The sequence below is a fragment of the Chrysochloris asiatica genome, unplaced genomic scaffold (assembly GCF_000296735.1).
Source record: "Chrysochloris asiatica unplaced genomic scaffold, ChrAsi1.0 scaffold00029, whole genome shotgun sequence".
Taxonomy (NCBI): domain Eukaryota; kingdom Metazoa; phylum Chordata; class Mammalia; order Afrosoricida; family Chrysochloridae; genus Chrysochloris; species Chrysochloris asiatica.
In genome coordinates, this window is record NW_006408547.1 from 16117984 (window position 1) to 16134948 (window position 16965).

Below are 16965 nucleotides of genomic sequence, written 5' to 3' on the forward strand. Positions count from 1 at the left end.
TACATGCCAAAAAAATTGTTTATATCTATTATAGTCCCCTTCCTATACTGTCGCAGTTTCTTTGCCAGTTAGGAAAACTTTAGAAAATGCTTTTTATTTTAAAATAACACATTGAATGTTGAGACTGAAATAAAATGTGAAGTCAAACTGGTTTTTTCTCCATATGACCATGCCTCCTTCCCTCTCGGTGAATGATGAGGACACCTGCTCATAGGAAGACCCTCCCAGGGATGGCAACAACCTGTTCCTCTTTTACGTCCATTGGTCAAGGGGATGCTTATTTTTCCATAGGAACTTGATAGTGTCTAGTTGTTTCTCACTGAAAATAACTCCCCTTTTGCCTTCAAGGCTCATGCCAATTGATTTTTATTATTATTATTATTAAAGTGAAAATGGCAATGTGTCTCTGGTTAATTAGCTACAAATATCTTAGTGATTAAATACTGGGGGAATAAAAATCCCCTTTATACAGAAAACTGTAATTAAACATTACAGGGAAAACAAACGACCCACCGAGTGCCATGCTTTCATCTTCAGCGATTTCATTTACTTCATGGGCATCTGGCTCTGTCTTGTGGTAGATTCCAGCCCTATTGGTGTTCTGCCACACAAATATATAATTATAAAAACAAATGCTCTGGAAACCCCATGTAAAACAAATGCAGTGGCATCTAGTTAAAACATAAGTAGATTGACATGTAAAGCCAGAAGGAATTTTTAAACCAGATAACTATTAATTGGATACAACTTCCAGAATAATATTTATTATTTTCTCTGCTGGAACTAGACAAGCACCCCAGTTTCTCAATTTGATTATGTATTTATTGGCCTGATGTAAAATTAAGTGAAGACTGATTAGTCTACTTATCTATTGAACACCAGCAGTGCACTTGGCATTGGGTAATCATATAGTGTGATAGGCAAACAATAGTGATAATTCTGTGTATAATTAAATAACTGCTGACAAAATTGAAATGTCAGGGCAAAAAAGAGACAGGGAAGAGAAAGTCCACATGTAAACTATCCATGGTAGTTTTAAGAAGAGTCCATGCATCCTTTGCAAGAAGAAATGGTCATGAACTCTTGCATTTGATGCACCAGTAACTCTCTATGAAGATGGATTTCCCAGAAATTATCATTCAGATTGAAATTCTGCTTTTTGAACTTGCTTAATAATTCTAGTGTGAAAATTTCATCTAGTGAATGCCTGATAAAAAATGCGAAAATCCTGAAGAAGTGTTTGTGTGAGCATCTTAAAGACTAATAATAATGAATGTCTAGTGTTCTCATTTATCTCAAAGCAGGGCCCAGGAGAAAAGGGCACTTTTCTCTGGACTTGTTCACCAGAGAACTGCCCACACATCCTGAAGCCACAGCAGGGGTATAGATCGACTGTTTACCAAAAAGCTGTTATTATGTTTGCTTGAACAGGTTCCTTGTTATCATGTGAATAATGTATCTGGGCATCTCTTCTGTGGTGCTGGTTTTGTGTTGTTTCCTTTTAAGAGCTGAGGACAAGGGTGGACCCAGGCATTTCCATTCCAGCTCCATCCCAGTTCCGATAGCAATGGACAGCCTGGTCCTGTGTCTGGCTGGATCGTCTATTAGGTCGCCTTCCCTCTACTCCGTGTTCAGCATGGATGACAACGCTGGCCTGCCATCACCACGGAAACAGCCACCACCCAAGCCAAAGAGGGACCCCAGCACCAGGCTGAGTGCCTCTTATGAGGCCGTGAGTGCCTGCTTGTCAGCAGCCACTAAAGAAGCAGCTAATGAAGGTTAGCTAAAAGGGATTGAGAAAATAACTTTGCTGGGGTTTACTGCTGCTCTGACTTCCGGTCCTTAAGTGCCCCAAAGCAGTATTGTTACTCTAATATATTTTTAATAGAAATAAATCCAATTGTTGGCTTGCTGGCGGCTCTTTAATCATTAAATATAAATAACATTTATTCAAATATCTAAGCCTCTTAGGAAAAAGCTGCTTATATATCATTTCCTTAGCTCCCATCACCACCTCAGTATTGAATGAGCAGCCGCAAACCAGAGCCATTCAAAAAACTTTGTCACTATTACATGTAAAATTTCACTAATTAAAACATAAAAAATGCATCAGGCTTTCCTGTTACCATAATCTAATCAAAAATTAAACCCACTTTGTCATATGGGAAGAGAAGAATTGTTGTGCAGCAAAATTCAGTTATGTATTGGGGACAATATACCAAAATTCTGCATTTGTAGTCTAGAGATACTCATTTTTCAAGGGAAAATACAATATTCTTCTCAATAAAAATCTTTCATAAATTAGTACATGTAACAATTATTGATTAGTTATTTAATGAATAATAGAAGGAGCACTTCTTGGTGGAATATAAATGTAATCACTCATTCAACAGATTTATTAATCGACCTACTATTTTAGACCAGGAGTCCTGGTGTGGTGCTTTAGGATAAGCCTTGGACTGCTAAACACAAAGTTAGTGGTTCAAACCCACCAGCTGCTCTCAGAAACCCTATACAGAGTCGCTATGCATCGGAGCTGACTCAACAGCACCTAACAACAACATGGTAGACTTTACTAGAGTCCTGGTGCAGAGCTGTACCATAAGCACTGGCCTGCAAACCACAAAGTTGGCAGTTCAAACCCACCAGCTGCTCCTTAGAAACCCTATACAGGATCCCTGTGCATTGGAACCGACACAACAGCACTTAACAACAGCAACAATACTAGACTGTATTCGAGGGCCAGGGGATAAAGAGTGAACATTAAAATATTCTAGGCTCATGGAGTTTATTCCATTCCGGTGGGGGCAGATAGATTATAGCATAATAAACAAGTAACTAAAGGTAATATTTTTAATAAAGATAGTGCACAGAGAAATTAAGTAAGATAAAAGACGGTAGTATAGAGTAGGAGTACTGGTATAGAGCTGTAGGATAAGCACTGGACTGCTACCTACAAGGTCTGCAGTTCACACCCAGCAGCAGCTCCTTGGAGACTGAGGCTGTGAATCTTTGCAGGAGCTGAAAGCCTCATCTTTCTTCCATGGAACACTTGGTGGGCTCACACCACTGATCTTGTGGTTTGCAGCCCAGTGCTTATTCTACAGAGCCACTGTTCTCCCGCAACAGACAGTAGGAAGCAAAACAATCAAAATCTTTCATAGGAAAGATGACTGACACAGAACAATCCCCAGAAACAGAAGACTAGAGATTAAGTATATTCTAGATGGTAGACTTCAGTCCATACAGAGTCATTTCAGAAGAAAATCCTGGTGGTTGCTTCCAAACAATCAACCATTGAAAACTCTATGAGCCGCAGCTGTACTCAGACACACATGGGGTACCATGAGCCAGAAGCAGCTCAACAAGAATCTTATTAAAAATTATTGTCCAAACTGTTTTTGATGAGTCTCTGTAAGGAATAACAGACTTTCAGGAGAACTTCCACTAAAAGCAATTTCTTTTGAGTTACGTTACAATAATCCTTATGAGCTGCATTACAGTAATACTTATAAGAGCTCCGTCACAGACATAGTTATATGAGTTACGTTACAATAATACTTATGTGAAGAAAATACACATAAGACTTTTGGGGAGGAGATTCCAAGTGTGTACTTTTAGTCATGTCCATAAGGACAGCAAGAAATAATATGAGAAATGCCATAGAAGAAATAATATAGATAAATATCTTCCAAGTAGATATAGATATGGATATAGAAATGAAATTAGAATGAGGCCTCCAAAGAACTAAGACACTGTGAGAGTGCATGATTCCTACCAGAAGTTTATACTTCATACTAAGTCACAAACAACACTCTTCGAGAAAGTGGGAGAAGTCACACATTTTCAGTAATCTTTTTGAACTCAGAACTAGATGTATGATAGAGACTCAAAAAAGTAAGACTGGAATACGAATAAAGTCTTTTGGCCAATTGGGAGAGTAAAATAGTATATAAAATGCTTCGATAAATGAGATGAGAAGAATATCAAAGACTCAAAAGAGTGTCAGAAACTGGAAAACAATATGAAACACACGTATTTTTCAATGTCTCTTTGAAAAAAGATGTTATATACAAAATAGACCTTCATCCAAATTTGAAAATAGTAAACAAGCTCCATACATTTGGATTAGTAGGCTTCAGGATAACTTGTAAAGTCTTTAAAGACGTCTTGTTTTTCCATATGCTTGCTTATTAGTTTTAATAGCATTGGAGACACAGAGAAGGCTGAAAGAGAGGCTTAGTCACTTAGTTAGTGCTCTAAATTTCAAATCCATCATCTCAAAGGGCTCCAGCTGTATGTGATAATTGAACCATTAGCAGTGGTTCCATGGATGCAGTTGTGAAAGACGTCTAAGGGAGCTGAGTAGGGTAGTAATTAAATGAACACAGAACTTTAGATATTTTGTAGGACTACACAAATCTAGTATGATCTAAACCTGTGCTGTCCAGCACAGCAGCCACTAGGCACATAAACAAAACCCAACCTCGTTGTTCTATTGTTGATTCAGTTCATGGTGACCCCTTGTGTACAGGCTAGAACTGCCCCTTAGGGATTTTTTGGCAGTAGTCTTAAAAAATGATGGTTATGCACTGTGGAGTCAGTTCTGACTCATAGCAACCCTGTATGGGGTTTCTAAGGCTGTAATTCTTTACAGAGTCCTAATAATACGTCATTTGAACCACTGGTCAGTGGTTCAAGCTCATCAGCTGCTTGTTGGAAACCCTATAAGGGTTGCTATGGTTTGGAACCGACTCGATGGTACTTAACAACAACAATAACTCTTTACAGGAGCAGAAAGCCTCATCTCTCTCATGGGTAGATGGTTGATTTGAACTGCTAACCTTATGGTTTGCAGCAGCCCAACTCATAACCCACTACACTACCAGAAAGTAAACTTAAGGGAAGCAAATTGCTGGGTGGTTCTTCTGAGTTGCTGATAATGAGTTGGTTTAACCTTTTGGTTGATAGATGAGGACACCCCATTTGTACCACCCGGGACCTTTATTAGGCATATGTTCGTGTTGTTAAGTGCTGTTTGTTGGTTCTGACCCATAATGACCCTGTATAGGATTTCACAGGAGCGGCTGGTGACCTTGAACCGTCACTTTGAACCACAAGGTTGGCAGTTCAAGCTCACCAACTGCTCCTCAGAAACCTTATGTTTTTGTTGTTCTAAAGTGCTGTCAAGTTGGTTCCGACCCATATAGGGTTTTCTCGGAAACCCGCAAGGGTAGCTATGGGTTGGAATCAAGTCGATGGTAAAACAAGAAAACAACACCAATTAAAGGTAAACAAAAGAAGACATTTAGTTCTTTTGTCACCGTTCACAATTTAAGTACTAAATAGCCCCATGTGGCTACAGTGTGTAGAATTTTCCTTCACTGCAGAAAGGTCCATTGAACAATACTGATTTGAATCTTTTTGTCTTTCACCACAGGGCCAATGTTAAATTGTTTGCACCTAGTAACCCTTCACAACATTATCTTCTTTATTCTCAAAAGATAGGCAGAAAATTCAACCACTATTTAAAATGGTTTGCGAACCCTGGTTTCTAAGTACAAGAACTGGAACTGCATTTAATTTATCATCTAAATAATTCTTTTTGATGTGTTAAAAAATCAAGGTCAAGTTCTTCTTTACAAATAAGGCTGCTTATCAGCTCAGATGGGTAAAGAGTAAGGGGAGATCTGATTAGGGACTGAGGGCCAAGATTTGTACAGTTACCAATAACTAGATGACACTAAACTTGTTATTTTTCTGTTCAGCCTTGTTCTTATGACAATTCATTAACCACACACCTTTTCCTTTAGATTCTCATCCAATAAATTCAGCTAGAGTCAAGAATGGCAGTAACGAGGACTCATTATTTCTTTTATACTACTTTTGTGACTGAAAAGCATGAAACAATTTTATGGGCCAATACACTTGTGTGCAAACTATTAATAAGCTAGAATCAGTTATTTGAAATAATGTTTTTGTTGTTGTTTAATATCTGGAGCTGCTATTTGAAAACAATGGCTATGAAAGTATTCACTTTCTCTTCACTAGGGATTTTCCAACGAGAGAGAGAAATTACCTGGCAGTTTGACTCTGTATGTGTAGACTTTCTCCCAAAACGTTAAAAATTTCAATGAATTATTTCCTTACTTTATGTTAGGTAGGTTTGGATTTCATGTGAGTTCAAGTCCCAGCTCTACCATTTACTATCCATGTGATTTGGCAGAAGAGATTGTCTTTCTGTGTCTATATATATCAAGTGGGAATGCCATTACAATCTCTACCGAGGCTTTTTATGAGTAATAAGTTAAGAAAGGTGCATAAAGCCCTATTGCCTTGGGCATAGCAAGCACTCGGCAAAAGTATGTTGCTGTTGTTGTTGTTAGGAGCCATCGAGTTGGTACCAACTCATAGTGACCCTATGCACAACAGAACGAAACACTGCCAGGTCCTGGGCCAACCTCACAGTTGTTATCACGCTTGAGCCCACTGATGCTGCCATTTTGCAGTCCATCTCGCTAAAAGTCTTCCTCTTTTCCTCTGATCCTCCACCTTACCAAACATGCTATCCTTCTCCAAAAGTATAGAGGTCGTTATATACCTTTTGTTACTAGAAGCTTCCATTTCCGCATCTGTGAGGCAGATATGAAGGCTAATATGCAGATTTAGGATTAGACAATAATTTGTAGGGCCCTGGGACCTGGATCTGAGGAACTGCTGTTTGAGGTGAAATCAGAAAAGGCAATTGTGCTTAAGAAGATCTAGCCAAGCAAAATGATGTGAGTTCTGTACTCAAACCCCCTCAGGCTCCCGCAGCCCACTCCCTTGGAAATAGCACATTAATGAGTTGATTTCTTTCTCTTTCTTTTTGGTTATAATTCTTTTCTCCATACAACACAATTTACATGTATAGATTCTTGAATGGTTGAGTTCTGTGGCTTACTTTAGAAATAACTTCTGTTTTTATTGATGATTTTTACTGGTTTAGTGTTGTGGGTTAATGAGCTGGACTGCAAAATCAGTTTGAACTGCAAGGTTGGCAGTTCAAGCTCATCAGGCACTCCTCGGAAGCCCTATACAGGGTCGCTATAGTTCAAAACTGATTCAGTAGCACTTTAAAACAGCAATAACATTGACATCTTTTTCACAGAACAGTGATTGACACATAGTAGGCATTCTCCCCAAATCTTAAATTGAACATATAAGTAAACATTATATAAATACACTTATTTTTGTTGCTTTTATTAAAACAAAATTAGTTTCCTATCAAACAGTCAAAAGGAAAACAATTTGGTAATAAGACTCAGTGTAAACAATGGAGATTTGCAGAATGAATTTTGTCAGTATGTTTTCATCAAAGTCCTCTAAAAAATGTTTCTTCTGTTACCTGCAATTTGACAGCAATGAGGTCTTCCATAAACATTGCCCAAATAATTGGGTTGCTGGAATAACAGGCGAGCATGACGGCAGGGTCTGACAACCTGTGACACATGTGTTCATTCAACAAATATTAATTAAGTGTATTCCAAGAGCCTGGTCCTCCATGAGGACCTCGGAGAGCTCTGGGAGATAAAAATTTGTAAACAAATTATGAGATAAGCAGAGGAACACCAGCATGAGCAGGATGCTGTGAGACACAGTGGAAAAAAGTAATAAACACTCTATGGAAACGGGAAGAGGCAGAAGGGATGTCTGAACAGCATCATGAATATGGAATGCAGCCTGACAAATACAGATAGGGAAGGAGACGCAGTCATAATACTGCCTAGACACCTCCTCCCACCAAGGTAAAACAAGAAAGAAAGAGAGAGAGAGAGAGAGAGAGGGAGAGAGGGAGAGAGGGAGGGAGGGAGGGAGGGAGGGAAGGAAGGAAGGAAGAAAGGAAAAAAAGGTAGTCCAATATATTACAGCTTGTTGTTGTTAAGTGCCGTAGAGTCGCTTCTGACTCATAGTGACGCTGAACAGGGTTTCCGAGGCTGTAAATCTTTACGGGAGCTGAACGCCTCATCTTTCTCCCGTGGAACTGCTGGTAGTTTCAAACTGCTGACCTTAAGGTTCACAGCCTGATTCGTAACCACTACGCAACCAGAGCTCCTTTATTACAGCTTAATAGAAACCATATTTACCAAAAATGTTAGCTGGTTTAAATCCATTGTTTTTGTTGTTAACTGCCGTGGAGTCGGTTCTGACCCATAGCAAACAGCTGGTGAGCTTGAACCACCGACCTTGCAGTTAAAGTGGCTTTGAAGTCTAGCGCATTAACCCTCATCAGGAGAAGCTCTGGTAGTGTAGTGGTTGCAAGTCGGGCTATGTTTCTCAAGGTTAATAGTTTGAAACCACAGGAGGAACTGTGAATGAAAGGCTTAAACCCATATTTATTTATTACTGCAGATGGTTGACCAATCAGCCATCCTCCATTTATTTAAGTGTCTGTGAAACACATTACAACAAAATGTGCAAAGATCTTGAATAAGAAAACAAAAAGGGAAGAACACGCTCAGCATTTTTCCAAGCTGGGAGAACTGAATAAAAAATTCGGGCCTCGTCTTTTGTTATTGAAGGATTCTCTGGGCAAATTATTGAATGATGCAGAGAGCATCAAGAGAAGATGGAAGGAATACACAGAATCACTGTACCAAAAGGAAATGGTTGATGTTCAACCATTTCAAGAAGTAGCATATGATCAAGAGCCAATGATACTGAAGGAAGAAGTCCAAAGTACATTGAAGGAATTTGGCAAAGAACAAGACAGCAGGAATTGATGGAATAAAAATTGAAATCCTTCAAGAAAGTAAGGCAGCACAGGAGGCACTCACTCATCAATGCCAAGAAATTTGGAAGACAACTAGCTGACCGACTCATTGGAAGAGATCCGTATTTGTGCCCATCCCAAAGAGAGGTGACCCAATGGAATGCAAGATCATCGGACAATATCTTTGATATCCCATGCCAATAAAGTTTTGCTAAAGGTAATACAGAAATGGCTGCTAGCATACAATGACAGAGAACTTCCAGAGGTTCCTGCTGGATTCAGAAGAGGATGTGGAGTGAGGGATATCATTGCTGATGTCTGATGGATCTTGGCTGAAAGCAGAAAATATAAGAAAGATGTTTACATGTGCTTTATTGACTACACAAAGGCTTTCAACTGTGTGGATCAAGACAAGCTATGGACAACATTGTGAAGTATGAGTGTTCCGGAACACTTAATTGTACTCATGAGGAATCTGTACATGGACCAAGAGGCAGTTGTTTGAACGTAACATGGGAAAACTGAATGGTTTAAAATTAAGAAAGGTGTGCAACAGGGTTGTATTCTTTCACCATAATAATTAAACCTGTATGCTGAGCAAATAATACAAGAAGCTGGGTTATATGAAGAAAAACATGGCATCAGGATTGGAGGAAGACTCATTAACAATCTGATGTGCAGATAATACAACCTTGCTTGCTGAACGTGAAGAGGACTTAAAATATTTACTGATGAAGATCAAAGAGCACAGCCTTTGGTATGTATTGCATCTCAGTGTAAAGAAAACAAAAATGCTCACCACTGAACCAATAAACAACATTCTTATCAATGGAGACAAGATTGACGTTGTCAAGGACTTCATTCTTCTAGTTCAGCTATCAACACTCATGGAAGCAGCAGTCAAATCAAACAGTGTGTTGCATTAGGCAAATCTGTTGCACAAGACCTTTTTAAAGTGTTGAAGAGCAAAGATGTCAGCTTGAGGACTAAGGTGTGCCTGACCCAAGCCATGGTATTTTCAGTCACCTGATATGCATGTGAAAGCTGGACAGTGAATAAGGAAGACCGTAGAAGAAATGATGCATTTGAATTATGGTGTTGGAGAATATTGAAAGTGCCATGGGCAGCCAAAAGAACAAAAAGATCTGTGTTAGAAGATGTGCAGCCAGAATGCTCCTTGGAGACCAGGATGGCCAAAATTCATCTCTTATTCTTTGGACATCTTGTCAGGAGGGACCATTCATGGGAAAAGGACATCATATTTGGTATAGTGGAGGGTCAGAGAAAAAGAAATACACCCCCAGCGAGATATCTTGGCCAAGTGACAGCATTGATGGTCTCAAGCATGGCAACAGTTGTGTGGTTCTCCAGCACCGGGCAGTGTTTCGTTCTGTTGGGCATAGGGTCACTATGAGTTAGTATCGACTCGATGGCACTTAGCAACAAGAGCAATAACATTAAGCACTAATTCCTACACTAGGAACCCTGCTCCATCACCCATGATTCATTTCTGGTTGCATCATTATAATGATGATGATGATAGTGCTGAGACTTACTTGGTGTTCCTTTTGTGTCTTCCATCATGCTAAGTATTTCTTCACCCGTAAAACAATCCAGGGAAGTCCTACTGTCATATGACCACTGTATAGATAACGTTGAGCACATAGAGTTACATAGAGGTGAGACTTGAGCTTCTATAAGTTCATACAGGTAAACTATGGACTGAGTTAGCCAGAATCTAGCTTGTGGTAGTGGTTATGTGTCCTAGAGTTGGTTCCAACTCATAGTGAGCCTACATAGGGTTTCTGAGGCTGTAAATCTTTACGGGAGCAGAAAGCCTCATCTTTCTCTTGCAGAATGGCTGGTGGTTTTTGAACTGCTGACCTTGAGGTTAACAATCTAACTCGTAGCTACTATACTACCAGAGCTACTTAGATTCTAGCATTTCTTACTGCTGGACTATTTCTTCTAACTACTCATACTACTTTCATTTATAATGTTAACACAAAAATGGCTTGTCACATATCTGAGGCAAACCTGGAAGTGATATTGTATCAGTTACCTAGTGTTGCTTAAGAAATCCCTCCAAAATTTGTGGCTTAAACAAAACAGTTATTTTATTACTGTCTCTAAAGTTCTAGTAGTTAATGCGTCTTAGGTAGAGAGTTTGTGCTCAAGATTTTTTCATGAAGCTGCAATCATTTGAAAGATAATCACTCAGATGGCAGATACCTCAGACATGCGAGGACCCTAACTATGTGGGCATCTCTAGCTTTCTGTGCTCTCTCTTCAAATTTGGAAAGATCGGGAGCTTCAGGTTAGCTGTACTTCTTACTTAAAGGATCAAACCTTCAAACATGCATGTGCTGGAACAGCCAGGTGAGGAGGCTGTAGTGTGGTTTGAGACCTAGCCTTGGAAGCCACACAACTTCCTTTCTGCCACATGAGATGCATCAAGGCTATCACAAAGACCTCTCCAGTTAGTACGAAAGGAGAAATTGACATCATTTTTTGATACAACTGGGAATATTTTTATGACCAATTTTGGGAAAATTGAATCAGCCACAATCTATGTCGGGACAAAATGTTTCATGTCCTTCCACCATGCCCTCACCTGAGAGCCCTTTAATGTCTCATCTCATTATCATGAAGTTTCCAGCTTAAGATCTGGGATGTCATCATGTAAATAAGGCCCAGGTCTGCAGAGCACACTGTCAGCTCTTAGTCATATACCATACCAGTTCCAGTTGTCATAGTGTCACCTCCAGCTCACAGCCACTCCATGTGGGAAGCAGTAGAATGTCCTTCATGGGATTTTCAGTAGCTGATTTCTTCTTAAGAGTGTTGCCAGACCTTTCTTCTAGTTCACCTCTGGGTGGATACAACTACCAACCTTTTGGTCAGCAGCGGCACAAGTAAGTGCTTCTGGCTCCATGGACGCTCCTTAGTTCAGAGCTATTCAAATATGAACCTTTTTAAGCAAAGACTGTGAACTAAAACCCTATATTCCCCACATAACCAGCATATAATGATGGTCCAGGTGTCGGATAGTATTTATTCATGATTTGGTCCAAAATGGAGGAAAGCAAGTGACAGACAACACAGCAGTCACTGGGCTATTAGAAGTCTGATAAACAGCTGGACACTTACTTCTTGACTAGACCTTAGTCCTAATGCCTGAACGTGCTTTTCCAAGGCTTGTCCACTTGTTTTGGAATCCTGGTTTCATTATTTGAATTATACTTCCTAATCTAATTGGGCTTCCTGGTAGCGTAGTGGATTCTGAACTGGACTCCAAGGTCAGTAGTTCGAATCTTTCAGCCATTTTGCAGGAAAATGATGAGGCTCTCTGCTCCCATAAAGATTTACAGCCTCAGAAACCCTATAGAGGATCTCACTGAGTCAGAACTATGTTGGTGACACACAACCACACCCTGTAACACTCTTACTATCAGAGTCATGGTGTGGTACTGTAGGTTAATGCACTGAATCAGTAACGTTGGCTTGAACCCCAAGGTCATTGGTTCAAATCCACCAACAATTCCTTGGAAACCAGGGTTGCTATGAGTTGGAACTGACTCGACAACAATTAACAATAACAACAGTCTAATTGGAGGACTCACAACAACCTATCCAGGGACAAACAAAATGACTATAGATTCAGCTACTTCATATAAGAGGATCAAGGTAAGAGGTTCATGGGAAGAGTGTTTGGGACTAAAATTATAGTTGAAGTCATTTCGGAAAATACAATTTGCCACAAATTCTTTAAATTATTCTCATCTTCAGAACAACTCTATAATCCTAATGTTAAAAATGTGCTTGGTTCATTAACTTTGTAGGAGAAGCTTAGGAGTAACTCTTAGCACATTGAAATCCTTTTGAAAAATGCTTATTAATTAAAGAATTACACATTTTGGGATTTTTCTTCTTTTAAAAGTTAGCTAGTTTGGGTAAACCTGTTTAATACTAGCTTACAAAGATGTCCACTGAGTTGGAAAATTAACTTTGTTCTTTTCCATTCATATCTGAATGTTTTACCATTTATTTCATGTTTACCGTGTGCCAGGAACTGAGGTAAGCATTTTACTTGGAATAGCTATTTTAGTCCTCTACAATAGCTACTAATATCACTTTTTTCTAATGCATCATTACACTGAGGCTAAAAGATGTTTGCCTAATACTTAATTCAAAATAGCAATTCTGCATTCCATGCCCCCACCACACACAGCGTTCTCTAACCCCTTATCCTGGCCTGCTGGCTCTCAGTTGCATATCTGGAATCCCTTCCTGATACACTACAGAATTGATTCAGTTGCTAAGTTTACTTTTCTCTATTATCTGACTCCTCTCATTAAGGTAGAAGAAGACCAGAAATGATTTGTGTCTTATTCACTAACACATCCCAGTAGATACTGGTTAAATCCTTAGCTACATGAGTGGTTGACAATTAAGTGGTAGTGCTGAGCTTTGGATTAATTTCTACCTCTAAAGCATTTCGTTTGAGTCATTTTACTTCCCTAAGTCCTCAAAATGAAGAACAGTGAATAATGTTACAGTGTGTAGTGACAGTTTACAGTGAGAAGGGAAAATGTTTGAGGGCTGCCTTGGTTGATTGAGTCTTTGGGTGGTACAGATGATTTAGCACTGAACTATTAGCCAAAATGTTGGGTGTCTGAATCCATCCAGAGAGAGTCAGCTTCCGAAAGGCCACAGCCTTGAAAATCCCAGGGAGCAGTTCTATTCTGCACACATGGGGTCATTATATGTTGGAATAGACTTGATAGTGGCTAACCACAACTCATAAAATAACTCAGTTTAACAAAATTTAATGTTCTTATAGCCAGTGCTCCATCTGAGAGGTTAGTGAAATACCAAACTGGAAGAATAATCTAAGGTTTTGATATACTTTTATATTTCAGTAACATTTTACTGAAATATAACATTTTTTAGAGTAATTTCCAAGTTACAGAAAATTAGCTTATTTATGAAATACAATTGTAGTAGTTTATAGTAAAAATACATCTGGGTTAAAAACAAATAACTCTTAAAAAAAAAAAAAACCCTCATGGAATTTCTTTTTTCACTTTTAATAAAGGCTTTAAATTCACATATTTCAGCAGTGTCTATACTCTGCTTTACTTTGAATTTGCATATGAGCAATTGATGGTCTGCTCCATAATCTGCTCCTGGCCTTGTTTTGACTGATGATATGGAGAAGGATATCATGTTTGGTAGGGTGGAGGGTCAGAGAAAAAGAGGAAGACCCCCAACGAGATAGATTGGCAGACTGGCAGCATCGATGGACTCAAGTGTGGCAACAATATTGAGGTTGGCCCAGGATCAGGCAGTGTTTCATTCTGCTGTGCATAGGGTCGCTGTGAGTCGGTACCGACTCAATGGCACCTGACAATAACAATAATATACTCTGCTTAAGTTAGCACCTATTAATGATATCATCCTTTCAATTTTTCTAAATTTTCCTTTTTTTCAGCTTAGGAAGTTTGTTCTTGAGAAGTTTTACTTAAATATTTATTGTACACTTAATTCTCTGCTAAATATGTATTTGTTAATATTTCAGATACAAATATGCATCAATGAATGTCCAGATGTCTGACCACATACACATCTGTGGTTCCATAAGTTTTGTTATTTTAAAAGAATGGAAAGCAGCTCTCCTTTTGTTTATTGTTGTTATTATGTGACGTGGAGTCGGTTCCGATTCATAGTGACCCTGCACAGGGTTTCCAAGGCTATAAATCTTTATGGGAGCAAAAAGCCTCATCTTTCTCCCGTGGAACAGCTGGCAGTTTTGAACTGCTGACCCTAAGGTTAGGAGCCCATTTCATAACCACTATGCTACCATAGCTGTTATTCACCCCTAATAGTTTTAACCACCACTTGTCAGTTTGTCCTACTCCAATGGCCTGCATGCTGCTGTGTTGTTGGAAGCTATGCCTTTGCCACTAGTATTTCAAATACCAACAGGGCCACCCGTAGCAGACAGGTTTCAGTGGAGATTCCAGATTAAGACAGATTAGGAAAAGAGACACCGACTACTTCTGATAGATTAGCCACTGAAAACCTTATGAATAGCAGTGGAGCATTGCCAGATATATTCCCAAAAGATGAAAACATCAATAGCAAAAGAACAGTCCCAGAGAATGAGCCCCTCAGGTCGGAAGGCACTCAAAATATGACTTGGGAAGAGCTGCCTTCTCAAAGTAGAATTGACCACAGTGATGCAAATGGAGAAAAGTTTTTCTGAGATCATTTACTGATTGGACACAACTCAAAATGTGAAGAAATAGCTGCAAACATCCATTACTACTTGGACCATGGAATGTATGAAGTATGAATCTAGGAAAATTGGAAGTTGTCAAAAATTAAGTGTAACACATAAAGATTGATTTCCTAGACAATGATTGATTGATTGATTGATTGATTATGTGCTGTAGAGTCAGTTCCGACTCACAATAACCCTGTAAGTTTCCAAGACTGTAAACCTTTCTGGGAGCAGAGAGCCTCATTGTCCTCCAATGGAACAGTTAGTAATTTCGAACTACTGACCTTGAGGTTACCAGTGTGACTTGTAACCACTGCACATTAGTGGGATAAATTGGACGATATTAGCCATTTTGAACAAGTCAATCATATGGTTTGCTGTGACAGAAAATCAAATTGAAGAGGAATGGCATTGCACTCATTGCCAAAAAAACAAGAGCATTTCAGGATCTATCTTTAAGTACAAAGCTGTCTGTGATAGAATTATACCCACTCACCTACAAGAAGACTACTTAATACTACTATTATTCCACTTTATACATTAACCATTAAAACCAGCAATGATGAAATTGAAGACATCTACAAATTTCAGATTGAAACTGATCAAACATGCAATCAAAATGCATTGATAATTACTGGTGATTGGAATATAAAATTTGGAAACAAAGCAGAGGGATCAGTATTTGGAAATATGACCTTGGTGATAGAAATGCCGCTGGAGATCACATGATAGAATTTTGCAAGACCAACAACTTATTCATTGCAAATTTCATTTTTATACAACATAAAAGGTGATTATGCAGTGGCCTTCACCAGATAGAATAAACAGGATTAAAATTGACTACATATGTGGGAGGAGACAATGGAGAAGCTACATATCATCAACCAAAACTAGGCCAGGGGCAGACTGTGGAATAGATCATTGATTGCTCATATGCAAGTTCAGGCTGAAGCTGAGGAAAATTAAAACAAGTCTACAAGAACCAAACTATGACCTTGAATGGATCCCACCTGGATTTAGAGACCATCTCAAGAACAGATTTAATGTGTTAGACACTAATGATCCAAGACCAGAACAGTTGTGGGATGATATTAAAAAAAAATAAAAAATCATACAGGAAGAAGCAAAAAGTCATTAAAAAGTCAGTAGAATACCAGGAAGATTTTTATTTGTGCTTTATTGATAAGGCAGTTTTTAGAATGTGTGGATCATGACAATATTATGGATAACATTAAAGAGTCACGAACACTTCATTGTGCTCATGAGGAACCTGTACCTAGACCAAGAGGCAGTTGTTTAAACAGAACAAGGAGATATTGAATGGTTTAAAATCAGAAAGGTATGTGCCAGGGTTGTATCCTTTTACCATACTTACTCAGTCTGTGGTGGTGGTGGTTATGTGCCGTGGAGTCGGTTCCAACTCATAGCGACCCTGTACAGGGTTTCTGAGGCTATAAATCTTTATGGGAGCAGAAATCCTCATCTTTCTGCCACAGAACAGCTGGTAGTTTTGAACTGCTGACCTTGAGGTTAGCAGCCCAGTTCGTAACCACTACGCTACCAGAGCTCCTTTATTCAGTCTGTATGCAGAGCAAATAATCCAAGAATTATATAAAGAGTATATGAAGAAAAATGTGGCATCAGGATTGGAGGAAGACTCATTAACAAGCTGCAATGTGTAGATGACACAACCTTCCTTGTTGGAGTGAAGACGACTTAAAATACTTCCTGATGAAAATCGAGGACTGAAGCCTTCAGTATGGATTGGAGCTCAATGTACAGAAAACACAGATCCTCATAACTGGTCCAATAAATAACTCGTGATAAATGGAGAAAAGATTGAAGTTGTCAAAGATGTCATTTTACTTGAATCCACAGTCAACACTCATGGAAGCATCAGTCAAGCAATCAAGTGACGTATTGAATT

General features: G+C 39.0%; 1 protein-coding gene across 1 annotated transcript in view; it reads left to right on the plus strand.

The window, feature by feature from the left end:
• The window catches only part of MYO16 (myosin XVI), a 912243-nt gene that overhangs the window by 800124 nt on the left and 95154 nt on the right, over positions 1–16965 (plus strand). The window contains exon 30 of the mRNA XM_006851537.1: positions 1507–1778. Coding sequence (XP_006851600.1) covers positions 1507–1778 — 272 coding nt within the window. The remainder of the gene's footprint in view (positions 1–1506; positions 1779–16965) is intronic.